Source organism: Perca flavescens, chromosome 12 (assembly GCF_004354835.1).
Source record: "Perca flavescens isolate YP-PL-M2 chromosome 12, PFLA_1.0, whole genome shotgun sequence".
Classification (NCBI taxonomy): domain Eukaryota; kingdom Metazoa; phylum Chordata; class Actinopteri; order Perciformes; family Percidae; genus Perca; species Perca flavescens.
In genome coordinates, this window is record NC_041342.1 from 13,191,734 (window position 1) to 13,204,997 (window position 13,264).

The following is a 13,264-nucleotide window of genomic DNA, read 5'->3' on the forward strand; positions in this document are numbered from 1 at the left end:
GAAGCTGCCCTGCCTCACTGTACAAGAACATATTATCAGTGTGTGAGTGTGTCCTCCAAATTTGCCCCATAGCTACACTGGATGTGTCTGTGGCACAATACTAATATTGATGTGGGGCAGCCACAGCCATGCAAACATTGCACTTGTTGCTTTTATGCTGCATGGGAGCTGTACTGAACTTTTCAATGCAGATTTTAGATATTGTAATGTAATGTATGCGTAGGTAGAAATGTTTGCTAACATGACCATCATTACACCCAATCAGTAAGTAATAGTTATTGGTGTTGTCCCATTTACACCTGAACCTTAAAGAATCAGTAAGTAAATGGTCATTAGTAGATTCCCCCTCCATGCAGTTGCAAGTAGCCATGGTAGCCAAGGAGGACACGGAGGATTAAAAAAACATGATGGACTTTTCAGAAGAGGTAATTATCTTCACTTGAGTTTCTGCGCGGGAAAGTCAGCGGACGCCACAGTCTTCTGAACATAGCCATACTGAGAAATACAGAGAGAGTTGTGTGGAGCTGATAGTCTTAATTAGTTCTGTAGCAACTCATTTGGAAATTGCTTAAATGTAACGGACGTTCATTAATATCAAAAAGTTACGTACTAAGGCTTTAAATAAACTTAGTTTCCCTGAGCGTGTACTCTGGAGCTACAAGAACTTTGCATCATAATCTTATACTCAAAGTTATTCAGGAATGACTTGTTGGCTATTTAATGGCTGACAGTTCGTTGAAGATTTGCTCCTTAGTTGCTATTTTCTGTGCCTTTTTGTTGAATGTCGCTGCTAAGGAACAGACCTCTTGGGTTTTTATTGCCAGCGTTGCACCTTAATTAATCATAATGGAAGTGGTCTTTAACAGTAGTTAAGTAGAAATGTCACGATGTGACACCTGTAGCGTCAAAAGAGTGGTAACCTGAAAACTGCAGGTGGTTAGACACAAAAGATAAGTCCAGCCGAACAAGACGTGCTGTTTAGTGACAAGAAAAATGTTTTCAATGAAAAAAAATGTTTTCAACAATAAAAACCTGTATAAACCTGTATAAAATTAGGTATAAACACACACACACACACACACACACACACACACACACACACACACACAACCGTGTTGATTATTCTTCTGTCTTACTCTCAGTCACTAGTTTGCATCTCTTCCTTTGCCAATCCCTCTGCCAAGACGTACTTTGTTTCATGTTTAGCCATTTGTCATTTACACTTTATCTGAGTTGGTTCCCAGAAACTTTTATTTCAATTGTGATTTTGTGGGACATCTTAACAAAGCATCCATTTAAAATAGAAGTGTACTCTCCCTCATCTATATTTTCTTGAAATCGCTGGTAAAAATTAGACAAGTATGGAGGACTTTAATGGTCTGCCTCTGAACTTAAGCTTTGGGAGAATTGATACTTTACTAGCAATCCATCCTGACACTTTGCTAATGAGCACCGTTATTAGCCCTCCATTAAACGAACCTTCACATAGTCCATTTAGTGTCAACCCTCCCAAAAGCATCTTAGATTAGCCGTACCTGCTGTGTTAGTTAAATGAAATATGGCTCCCTGCTTTTTCATCCCCTCTGACAATAATTGATTACGGAAGCGAAGTAAGTAGCAATTGCGGCGTTATTCAAGTCATTACATACTTCATGTTGGCAATGCTGGATTACTCTTCCAAATCCCCTGTTTATGTATTGTTGTTGGAAGCGGCATTAAAAAGTCCCTGGTTGGGCATTGTGCGATGTGAGGAAAATGTTATTTACCATTTATAACAAGCTTGACTTTGGAGTTATGTTCTTTTCAGGCTATTACAGCCCCAACGGCTCTGCTCATTGTAAGTACACTGGGATTGTTAAAAAGGAAGCTGATGATAAAGAATTGGAGGGGGAAGAGCAAGACAGAGGAGAAAGTGAGAGAAAAAGACTCTTTTCCTACTTTTTCCTCACTGAATTCTTTAACCTGGCGGCTCCTGGTGAATCAGATCTCATTGGTATGCAAACACACCTCCTCTTCTCTCTCCTGTTCTCCTAGCTCCCTCGCGTTTTCCTCTCTCACACACATGCATACAGCCGTGGAAGATTATGTTAATCTTAGGTTAGTGGAAGAATGGTGTCCCATATTTACACGCATGTGTGTGTGGAAGTGAGTGTTTGTGCTTTCCCTGACTTATGATTTAGTGCTAGGTTAAGCGCCTGAAAGCAAGAGAGCTTGAGAGTTCTCACCTATAATGAAGAATTGGGAAGGAAAAAGGGGGAGAGAGAAACCGAGAAGGAAGATTAAAGAAGGAAAAGGATGAAGCAGAGAGGAAATGGAAAGAGGACAGAAAAATGGAGGATAGAAAAGAGAAGGATACTGAGAGAAAAAGAGAGGAGTAACAAGGATAGAGGTAAGGCAGAAGTATGAAAAGATAAGAAAAGGAGGGAAAAGGAGAGAGATAGAGGAGAGTTAGATGGAGTTGGGAGTAGGTTACCAATTACTGGGTCATGGAGTGGACAGTTTCATCTATTGCAGTGGCAAAGATTGCTCCTCCTGCAAGCTGTACCCTTAGATTTTGTCTGACGTCTGTATGTGTGTGTTGTGTGCTCATTTTAGCACATAACTCCCAACGCGCAGCTGTTATTGTTGTGGGAAGAACAATTGGTCTGAGAGTCTAGCAGAGAAAAGAGGAATTCTTCATTCAGTTTACACTGCAAATATTTTGTTCCTGTGCCACCCCTCTCACAGCGTGACATTTATCAAAGAGCTGTAGTCGAAGGACTTAGAAATGTGGTTTTAATGCAATAATGTTTCCTAAAGTACAAGAGCAGAACATCACAGAAGCACAACAAAAGTAGATCACAGCGTTCAGCCAGGAAATATGCACTCAGCTGCCAGTTTATTAGGTACACCTGGCTAAAACTAAAGCAGTCTAATACAACGTTCCTGCCATAAATCAAACATTCATAAAAGTTATGATGTTCAATTTTTATTGAAACTGTTTTAGAGAGGTGTTGACTCAACTTCATGGTCTTTTTGGAGGCTTTAGTTTGCGATGCTGTTATGCGTTATACTGACAGGTATTTCCATTATTTTGCCCACCCCATTTATATCAATGGTTAGCCTAAAACTAGTATGGATCAACGGAAGTGCATTTTTAGGATAAAGCCTGACATCCGGCGCGTGAGCCACGCGCACGCTGTCCCTTACCTTCCGCTCTCTGTTTGTTGCTGTTCTCAAAATCCCTTTGATACGGGAAACAACAACAAACTTTGAGCTAGCAAGCTACAAGCTGAAAATGGCAAGGTTTGAAGAACAATAAGACAGGCCTGCTTGGTTCTTCGGTGAATGATTGTAGAGATTTACAAAGAATATGTTTACGGTGTTTTGGGACCGATTGGCGGGGATTGCTATGGGCGAAGTACACATGGCGATACACTGGTAAGAGCAAATTAATTCAAACCATATATCCAGCTAATTTAACAGATCACATTACTGTTTTGTCACAGTTAACTTAATTTAGAATTTGATGTGGCGTTTTCTTTTTTGGGGTGCAAATGTTCCAACAAAACAAGTTCCTTTTTGCAGAGCCATTGTTGCTGCGTCTGGAGACGATTGTGATTGGTATAAAGAAATGCAAACAACACAGAGCGGAATAATCCCGGAAGTGTAACGTCAAGGATATAGACTAGGGAATGCGAGACTAGCTAAAAACAGAAACACCTCTCTGTCTGCAGTGGTTTTAACAAGCGATTAAACCAAGAAACCCAAGAAGCAGACAGCCTCCCCAACCGACCTACTGCCAGTACAGCATTTCTAATCAAAGCATGTTCTCCTCCAACCTGCTTCAGTCCATTGCTGTGTGACTGTCAAAGAGTCCAAGAAGAGATCTAAGACAGGGTCCTGACCTGAAAAATGGCAACAAGTGCAAATGACACGGACACAGCTGAGCGCGGTGCTGTAAGTCGACTTACAGAAATATTAACCCTTAAATTGACACTTCTTCCATCATAAAAGATAACTGCTAAGGTTTCACGTTGACTGAAAAATGACGTCAGTGGAATAGTCACTCGCTACAGATTGGTTAGGGCAAAACTAAATAACCTCCCCACCTTTCCATCGAGAAATCAGCTGACATGAACAGGCTGAATGAATGAAGTAAAACAAAAATGGCAATTCAGTCCGATTATCAGACTAATGCAGCTGCAGTTTGTAAGGTTGCGTGGCTGTTCTGTTCTGTTCTATTCTATATGGTCCTAATAATGTTTCCTTATCAACTCCTCCTACCTGTGAAGACGGAGGTGCTGACCACTTTGCTCTCCTGACTCCCTCTGACAGCGTTGAGGCTGATTTCATATTCTGTAGCAGGAAACAGGCTGGACAAGGTGTAGTTGGTCACATCGCTGTCAATCACCACGCTGTCCACTCGACCTGCAGGAGACATCAGAACTGTTGCCGTCACACTGGTCTTACATTTCTTTAGGTACAGGGTATACTGCTGAGCCAACTTGTGCGCTTTTTGCCCTCACAGAGTAAATATTTAATCAATACAGAATTTTAATTAAAAAAATCAATTAACTGATAAAATGTTATCAATTAATTAGGTACAACAGTGTGTGTAACAGAGCTCCCTTCCACAAAATATCTTACATCAGAGAGACCTGCTACAACAAATGTCATGTTCATTTAACTGTAGCATGAAAACGCAGTGTGTCGGCATGTATGCTGATACACTGAATACAATGTTTTATAATGCGATGAAGACGGGTGTTACATGATGTAAAGAATATGCTACCTCTGGCTGATTGGTAGGACAGCTTATAGTATTCAAATGGGGCCAGTGGTCTGATCCAAGAGATAGTCACTGCGTCTTCAGTCACATCCGACACCCTCATCTCTTTTGGTGGGTCCATGCCTAGGGTGGGAGATGATGTGTGTTAGCATATAATCAATTAGTCAGCAATGGATAACTTGGGAAAATTTGTTCTGATCCCAGATGTACAATGGTACAACAGGAGCGCATTATGTGGTATATTATGAAGCAAGTTCAGAAATTTACATACAAATCTAAAAGAATTAGTGCCCTTGAAAACCAAAATATTTCAGTATTCCATGCTTTGTCACTTTTATATAAACAGGCCTGTCCTTGGTCTGTAGAAGCACAATCATTTGTTATTAATAATGAAGAGAAATTTAGCTGGTAAAAAAAAAACAATGTGCGGCTTTAGCATTGAGACTTACAGAGCGTACTCAGAGGAGATTTACCCCCCTGCTGACAATTTGTTTTATGTGTCTCCTGAGACTATGGAGCTGCCGTTGAAAACGGTATGGCGAAAACAATGTGAGCAAACAATTAAACTGATGACAGGTCCTTAGGTGCTAGAGAAAGAAATAGAGGGATAAAGAAAATTAGAGAGGGCGAAAGAAAAAATAAAGAGGATGAGATTAAGAGATCACTTCCATCTCTTGGTGTGGACAAGAGGCGAAATGGGTAGCACTTGTAAAACTGCTCCACTCCATCTTTAAAAAGAATAATTATTCACAAGAGGATGCAATTTATAACTCCTGGCCTTGATCTCATTTAAATTCTATGTATATGACATACTGTACAGTAGTAGCATGTATAAATGTTTGGATTATTCATGCATGCATTTCTTACTAATTATGTTTGCTTTGGAAAAAATAACAGCTGAAAATGTTTCTCATGAAGCTTCCTGAGAGGGTCTGAATAGGTTACAGTTACAGAAGAGTTCTGTCTATCTACGGCTATTGACCTGATCCTCCTGGAAGATCACAAGTCAATTTGCACTGTTGCACAAGCTAATAAATGAATGTGGCCCTCAGGTTGGGTATCATTAAAGAACAGTTTGAACTGACCATAGAAAGTGACTTTCAAAATCTGGTAAATGTCAAACCGCCTACTATTGGGTTAAACCTATGACTGGAGAACATTTCAAATGCTGAAAATGTAACGCTAAGAGCACACCTAATTATACAAGGAAAGTCAGAGTGCAGTCTCTCATCAGTGCTCACATTCAAATGTGCAAGATCAAAGCATTACCACAGTCTACAGACAGGTGCAAGCAAAACTGTATATCTTTTTCAAAATCCCTGTCCAATTTCACTCTCAAAATCTGCTTATCATTATGTGTGTGTGAATGTAAAGAACGAGAGTGCTCGAAGCTGCCAATGTGAAGCTGGTACAGTAATCAGATGACAGCATACAGACGATACACAGTTAATATCTCCATTGATCAATGCTAACTTTTGTTGTTCTTTGTCTTCAGTCCCCTCTGCTTTTCTCTGTTGATTATTTCCTTTTGTCCTAATTTTCTTTTCTGTCTTGCCCATTTGTATGTTGGGATTATTTATTGCATTTCTCAGGTAATTGCAGGTAATTACACTAACCCTCTCTTCATTCATTCCCTTCCCAGATGTGAATAGCACACTCATAATCAAAAGAAATGTTTCTGAGAGCTCCTTCTGACAAAAAGCCAATTAGCGAAAAATTACATGGTTAGACTGTATAATATCTCTCTAATAAATTGGGGAATCTGTGTGTGTATGTGTATGTGTGTGTGTGTGCATCTGTCTTTGAAATATCTCATGAACCGTTCATCCAATATACTTGTGTACCCAATGAACTTGGGGTTTGGAATTTGAAGCAGTTTGGACAGCATTGGATATTAACAAACTGTGAATTAAACTAACGACTGAACAATAAAGATTGAGGAAAAAAAGTGCTGCCATAACGCTGGCTCTTCCGTGTCTACCCTTTACAATAAAAGCCCAGCTTAAATTCACTCAGCATTTTGCTAAGAGGAAACTCAATAAAAAGACATTTTTGCCAACACTAAATATCAAACAAAAGCCAGGCACTAATATTGTATTAAGCTGCTGTGAGCTGTAAATTCACCAGTGCTAAGCACACAGCAGAAGATAACGTCATCTTGGAACTGAACAAGCAAAGAGAGATCTTTTACTTATTCAGACTCACCCTGGGTCTGGTTGTTTAAGTGTGCTGCTAACCAATTAGGCTAAAACACTAATAACATTACCGTTGGCAAAATTCCCCCGCGAATCCAATCCATACTTCAACATTTACCGTCAAGCCACTAAGCCGGTTTGGAAATGAATACTTCTATACTTCTATATACTTCTATTCTACAAGCAGCAATACCACAGGCCAAGCAATCGGCCTGTTCCAAACAGGCACATTTTAAAAGGGCACTGTACTAGTATTAACTAAGAGAGAGAAAAGCGTAAAGGATCATTGCGGCACAGTTGGAGGAAACACATTTATATCAAAAGACATGAAGAAAAACGACATGTAGAAACTGTGATACTGGTTTTTAATTGTAATGAATTGAAAATGTTATAGATGTACTGGATAAATATGCTGTTGGTATATGTTGATGTGAATTGTTGTTGACTGTGTAATGGTGTTGCCTGTAAATTAATGTTTTTGGTGCATGCTACTTGTTTAATTAAGACTTATAATAATAATAATAATAATACAATAAATGGAAGAAAAGGAAACAAATACATTCAAATGTATAGACAGAAACCAGCACAAAGCATGAGCAGACCTTTTCTCTCACACTATATTTTATAGTAACAATGTGAGCCCACACATTGCATCTGCCCTTTCCCTCTCTCATTCTTCTTCTCTCTGTCTTTGACTGTATTAGAGAACCATATGTCAGCAATTTCTCAAATATTCCCCAATGTTATGATTGCGTATGTTTAGAATTAACATTAAATCGTTATACCCTGGATCATTATACACACTGGCTATTGACTCAAATTTCATCTATGTGGCAAAGCTCCGTCATCTGATACCACAGGAGAATAAAACAAGCTTGTATTTTTGGTACTGTGTCTCGAAGTCTGGCAAAGAAACAGAAAGGAAAAACCTCCAAGGCAGGTCTCTAATTACAAAACTCATTCTGCTGTGGTTCTGTGCAAATGAAATGCTAAAACAGTATTTTTTTTGCAAATAAATATTTAATTTTAAATCACTTTGTATTTACATATCTTCCAGTAAGTTTTCTCTTTTTTTTTCTTTCTTTACTTTACACTTACTGTACTAAATTGTTTCGGCACTCTTCTTCCATTTCTTTCCTGTTAACCACCCTGTTTTTCTACTTCATCCTAAATGGGATTCAGGGACATTCCAGTTCCACCTGCTTCAACAAACCTCCAAAAGAACAGTGCAACTCATTCATAAATGTGATCAACCTGATTGCAGCTCAAACAATTAGTCATTTCATTGTTTAGTTGATCGACCAAAAAACAGATGGCAAATTATTCAATAAGTGATTAATTATTGAATTTGTCTTACAACAAACAAATACAAAATAGTATGTAGTTGTGAGGATTTGCTTTATTTAGTCTTATTTAATAGTATATTGAATATCTTTGGTGTTGGGCTTTAGGAAGTTATGTTGGACATTTTTTTACTATTTTCTGACATTTTATAGACCAAACAATGAACCAATCTTGCAGCCATATGTGATCATGTGTTAAGTTCATAGGAACAAAAAAGTTGAAGCATGCATAGACAAACAGTATGAAGCCAGGAAGCATAACTACTAAAACAGATCTCATACAAAGCCATACAACTTTACTATGCCGCTGTTTATCTATTCTCATGTGTGTCCTGCCTGAGTTACCTTCGATACCACTTTTCCATGAAATCAACCAGCTCACCTGTAGTGAGTGATGCTGTAATGGGCTCAGAGGTAACATCCCCCTGTATTGTGATTAGACTGACGGTGTACTGAGTAGACGGCAGCAACCCCTGGACCAGTGACCTCGTCTTGGAGCCGTCCAGCGTCACCTTAGAGGTGTCGGTCCCGTCTGCAGAGCTGTAGCTCAGGATGAAGAGGTCAGCAGGCGGTGCTGGCGCGCTCCACGCCACCGACACTGAGTCTGAAGTCACCTCTGACAAGTAGAGATGGGTTACGGGCCTGATTCCTGGAGGAACGGGGGTTTACAGGTGAACGGTGAGTTTTCAAGGACAGGTAAAAGAGCCGATCACAAGCAGGAAACAGCGATGGAAAAAAAGAAAAAGAAAACAGCTGCCATCGTTATGGTGATGACAGACGAGCAATTCATTGATGGATGAAAGCAGTCCTGGATGATGTAATAGATCGTTTATAATACAGTTGAGAAAGTTAGCCTTGGGTGTAATCTCAATGGGGCAGGTGAGAGTCAAAGACGACCACAATCACGTGGAAGTGATGATTTAATTGGTCATAAAAAAGAAGGGAAACTAATGAGATCATTCGCCTGTAAAGATGAAGATGTAATGGGACTGTTCACAATAAGAAAATGGAGAAATGATGACGATGATGGCAGATGCTGTCAAAATGTATTACCTGGACAGGAGATGAGGTAATGAATACGAACTAGTGTAGCAGCTGACACAGCAACAAATGCAAGACAATTTGAATGTAATTAGCCATGTGTTGATGTATACATAGCAGAGAAGATGCAGTGCCATTGACTTCTCCTTTTCTGATTCATCCAGATTAAAGTGTGGAGTTTTCTTTGTGATTAATCATCATTTGAAACCTGCGTTGTTTACAGTCTACATTTATGTCCTCCTCTTTGATTGGTGAATGGCTACCTTTGATGGCGCATTTTCTCCACCAACTGTCGACATGCATTACCGCCCTGTGTAGTCAGCAGAGAATGTGTATTGCGTAAAACCCCATGGTGGTGGTGTGGATGTGGGTCCTTTTGTGGAAGCCAACAGAAGACGTGATACAAATAACACAAGGACACACTCATCGTAGCCTCGCATTGCCAGAGCTTCCTCCACAGTGCTGCGAAGGAGAGTCTGGCTAGTCCACACAGCATTCCGGGATGGGAGAAAAACGTGCTCTGGTTTATTGGCATTTCTTTGAACGAATCACAATTGTCCTGGGGCAGCGTTGAGCACTGAACGGAGACCCAGTGCCTCTGCAAAGTAGCCTTGGGAAGTAACTTGTTTCAGTGGAACGTGTATGTTCAAAGGTTGTTTTATTCGTGCACCAGAAAACTCAGATTGGACAGATATTCTAGCTAGTCCTAGATAGTCCTCATAAATTGGCTGGAGTTTAAAATTACAAAACAAAGAAAGCGGAAAGTAACGGGACATCTGAAAACAGACATCCCAAAAGACTGACATCCGGTGGAATTTCTGGCAGAACGAGAGCAATCCCGGAAATGGAACATCGTGTATATAGACTGCACTCATCCAAACACTGCTCTAAAGCACCAATAGAGTTAAAAAAAAACACCAGGCTTTGCTTTAATCATGAATTAAACAATGTAGAAGAAGGAGTGTCCGTGTATTGCGATGGCCAGGCTGGTGGTGGTTATGATGAAGATGACGCTGATCAAGAAGACAGTGACAGTTGTGTTGATTTGTACGATTAATAAATAACAAGAGGTTCGTAGAAATCTACTAACAAGTAGTAGCAGAGCTCATATTTAGTGACAAAGAGACAAACTAAAGGAGAGACAGTGCTCCAAAGGCGGTCTGGGATATATATATATATATATATGATCATAGATTGTTTCAAGATCAAACTTTCAATCTTCAGATTGTTTCACCTTGTGATGAGTTCACCTGAGTGTAGGTAGACAGATGTTGCCAATATGGCCAAGTGAACAGTGGATGAGTAGATGACAGGTAATTCATTTTTCCTCTGATTCTCTTCATCTGTCTTTTTATCATTCTCTAATATCTGGATGGTTAGAGCGGTGTTACTTAAAAAAGCCACAGATAACAAAAGACAAAGTTATGATGATGACAACTGTCACGGCGGTCACAGTGAAAAAGCAAAGAGATGATGATGATGATGATGATGATGATGATGATGATGACGACAGAGGTAAAGAAAAGAAAGAACAAATCTGTCAGCAGGTATGTGCATGCCCATCAATCTGACACCACCCTTTGTGCAACTGAAAATCACATCAAGCTTTCTGTAAAAAATAACAAAGAACCAACAGCGGTGGGTAGATTGACAGGCAATCCCACATATAGTTGGACAAATACACACAAGTCTGAAAAAAAGAGAACTTTGTTATGATTGAAATTCTCAGAGAAAGAGGAGACATCGAGCTGAGAAAGAGAGTGACAGCAAAACTGAGAGAATGTGGTGTCGAAAAGAAATCAGAAGACAAATACATTTGGATGCAAAACAGAGAGGCAATTATGGAACACTTGTAACAAGCTCATTGGCTGATGTGGATAATTGCTTCTTCAAAGTCTTTTAAGGTCCTGCATTTTCTTTTAGCCTGCCTCACCTTCCCTGCTGCCATTGTTGGTGAAACTCTTCTCTAGCTTTGTGCAGTAATAGGCTGATCTTTCATGTCTTTATCTAAGCAGACAAAAACACACTCTAGAGTGAGTTTATCATAGCTCTGTCTGATAATTGAGTGGATTAAACTGATGCTATACTGCAACCTTAAAACTCTGCAAAAGTTTTTATATCCGACTGCAGCGATTAAAAAAGACAAGCGAGACAATTATGCTGTACAAGAATAACACTGTTTACCCGTTAAGAGTATATAAAATGTGACTATTCTCTCTACCTGTGAAGGCATCTATGGTAGCTGCATTGCTCTGTTGCCTTCCTCTTCTCGCTGCCACAGTGATGGTGTACTCAGTCCCAGGCTCAAGGTCCATCAGAGTGGTGGTGGTTACATCTTTAGGCACCGTCAGCTGGAAAATGAACACACAGTTAAGCACAAATTCATTGGGATTTCCTGTTGGTCCTTATAAGACAGAGCATAGGGACTTCTGTGTACAGTATTCACCTGCATGGTAATTTATATGCCATGGTCATTATTTGTATCGGTTATCCAGTCAGTGTTTATCTGTCCTTTCTTTACCTCAGTAGCGACGCCAGAGGAGGATGTGTAGGTGATCTTGTAATGGTCGATGGGGCCCTGCACCACGCCCCACACCAGAGAGATGGTGTTGTCTGTAGAAGCCGTCACAGTTAGATCCATGGGCACATCCAGACCTAATACAGAGGAAACAAGATTTTAGTTACTGATGATAATTTAAGATATTATGATATTTCAGGGACCTTACTACTCATCCATGACAAATGTCCCATGACTTGAGTCAAGCGTAGACATAGCGTAGTGCACGGGACATTACCCCTTTGATATTTACCTTATTGGTATTGGTATGTTTTTTTCTACGTACACCTGTGTCACTCAAGACCCTTTCAAGTGTGTGAATTATGATTTTACATCCACGTTTCTTTATGTCTACATTTTCAAATTGACTATAAAACACCTGAGTCGAAATGCCAGACATTTGGAGAAAAATTGATTTTTAAAAGACATTTTTGCAATTCAAATTATGCCTTAATTTATTTATTATTTACATTTAAAATGTATTTTACCCTCCTTTTGGTTGGACTATCCCAAAAAATTATCACTACAGAAAGTAAGAAATACAAAATGTCTCTGTTGACTCCACTAAAGTTATAACCTCATGTTATGTTCTAGGATATTATCTGTTCATGCTGTTGTATTCTGCACAAAAAAGAGAAAAAAATAGTAAAGTATTCCAAAAAAGTATTTCACACTTAGTCCCCTCTTCTACTGTAGACAAAGCATTAATTTCATGCAGCCGCTCACCATTGCAAGCCTCCCTTTGACCAGAATGCTCAAAAAAACTAAAACAAAACAATACAATATTTATCTATCAAAAAGCTTCCAGATATGGGCAGTTGTTGCATGTCATACATGTGAAATTGCAGAGATCTGCTCCAACATTGTGCAACAACATTTTAGCAGAAAAATAATTTCTTCTGTATTCTTATCTACTGTATATCCTCTTCTTTGGTGACGTGCTGACATCAAAAACAGGACCATTGCTAATTAACATGTAATAGTCAGTGTTCCAGGACATCTGTATTAACATAATGACCCCATATTCTGTATTTCATCTTTTTGTATTCTTTTTGTTCTTACTTTTCTTTCCTGCAGCAATGACCCACCTTGTCCACTGGATTATCAATGCTTAATTCTCATGAACTCCTCAACTGCAACCCTAAATGTTTCTAGAGCATCTTGTCAAATATATGTTATTGGGGAGCGTAAAACTGAACACTATTACTGGAAATTAGGCTTTCAGCAACTCACTCTTATAGTAACATGAGCACAGCTGTGTACCCGGCAGACAGGAGTTGTTGTCACATTATTTAAAGCTATTTGAGAAAGATGTGATAGCTGTAGCGCATTTTTAAAGTTCATAGAGAGTGCACAA

At 39.4% G+C, this 13,264-nt stretch overlaps 1 protein-coding gene across 2 annotated transcripts in view; it reads right to left on the reverse strand.

The window, feature by feature from the left end:
- The window catches only part of tnr (tenascin R (restrictin, janusin)), a 203,806-nt gene that overhangs the window by 37,068 nt on the left and 153,474 nt on the right, over window positions 1–13,264 (reverse strand). For both annotated transcript variants that reach the window (XM_028593565.1, XM_028593566.1), the window contains 4 exons: window positions 11,872–12,005; window positions 11,572–11,701; window positions 4,775–4,894; window positions 4,267–4,410 (listed from right to left, as the gene is read on the reverse strand). In XM_028593565.1, coding sequence (XP_028449366.1) covers window positions 4,267–4,410; window positions 4,775–4,894; window positions 11,572–11,701; window positions 11,872–12,005 — 528 coding nt within the window. The remainder of the gene's footprint in view (window positions 1–4,266; window positions 4,411–4,774; window positions 4,895–11,571; window positions 11,702–11,871; window positions 12,006–13,264) is intronic.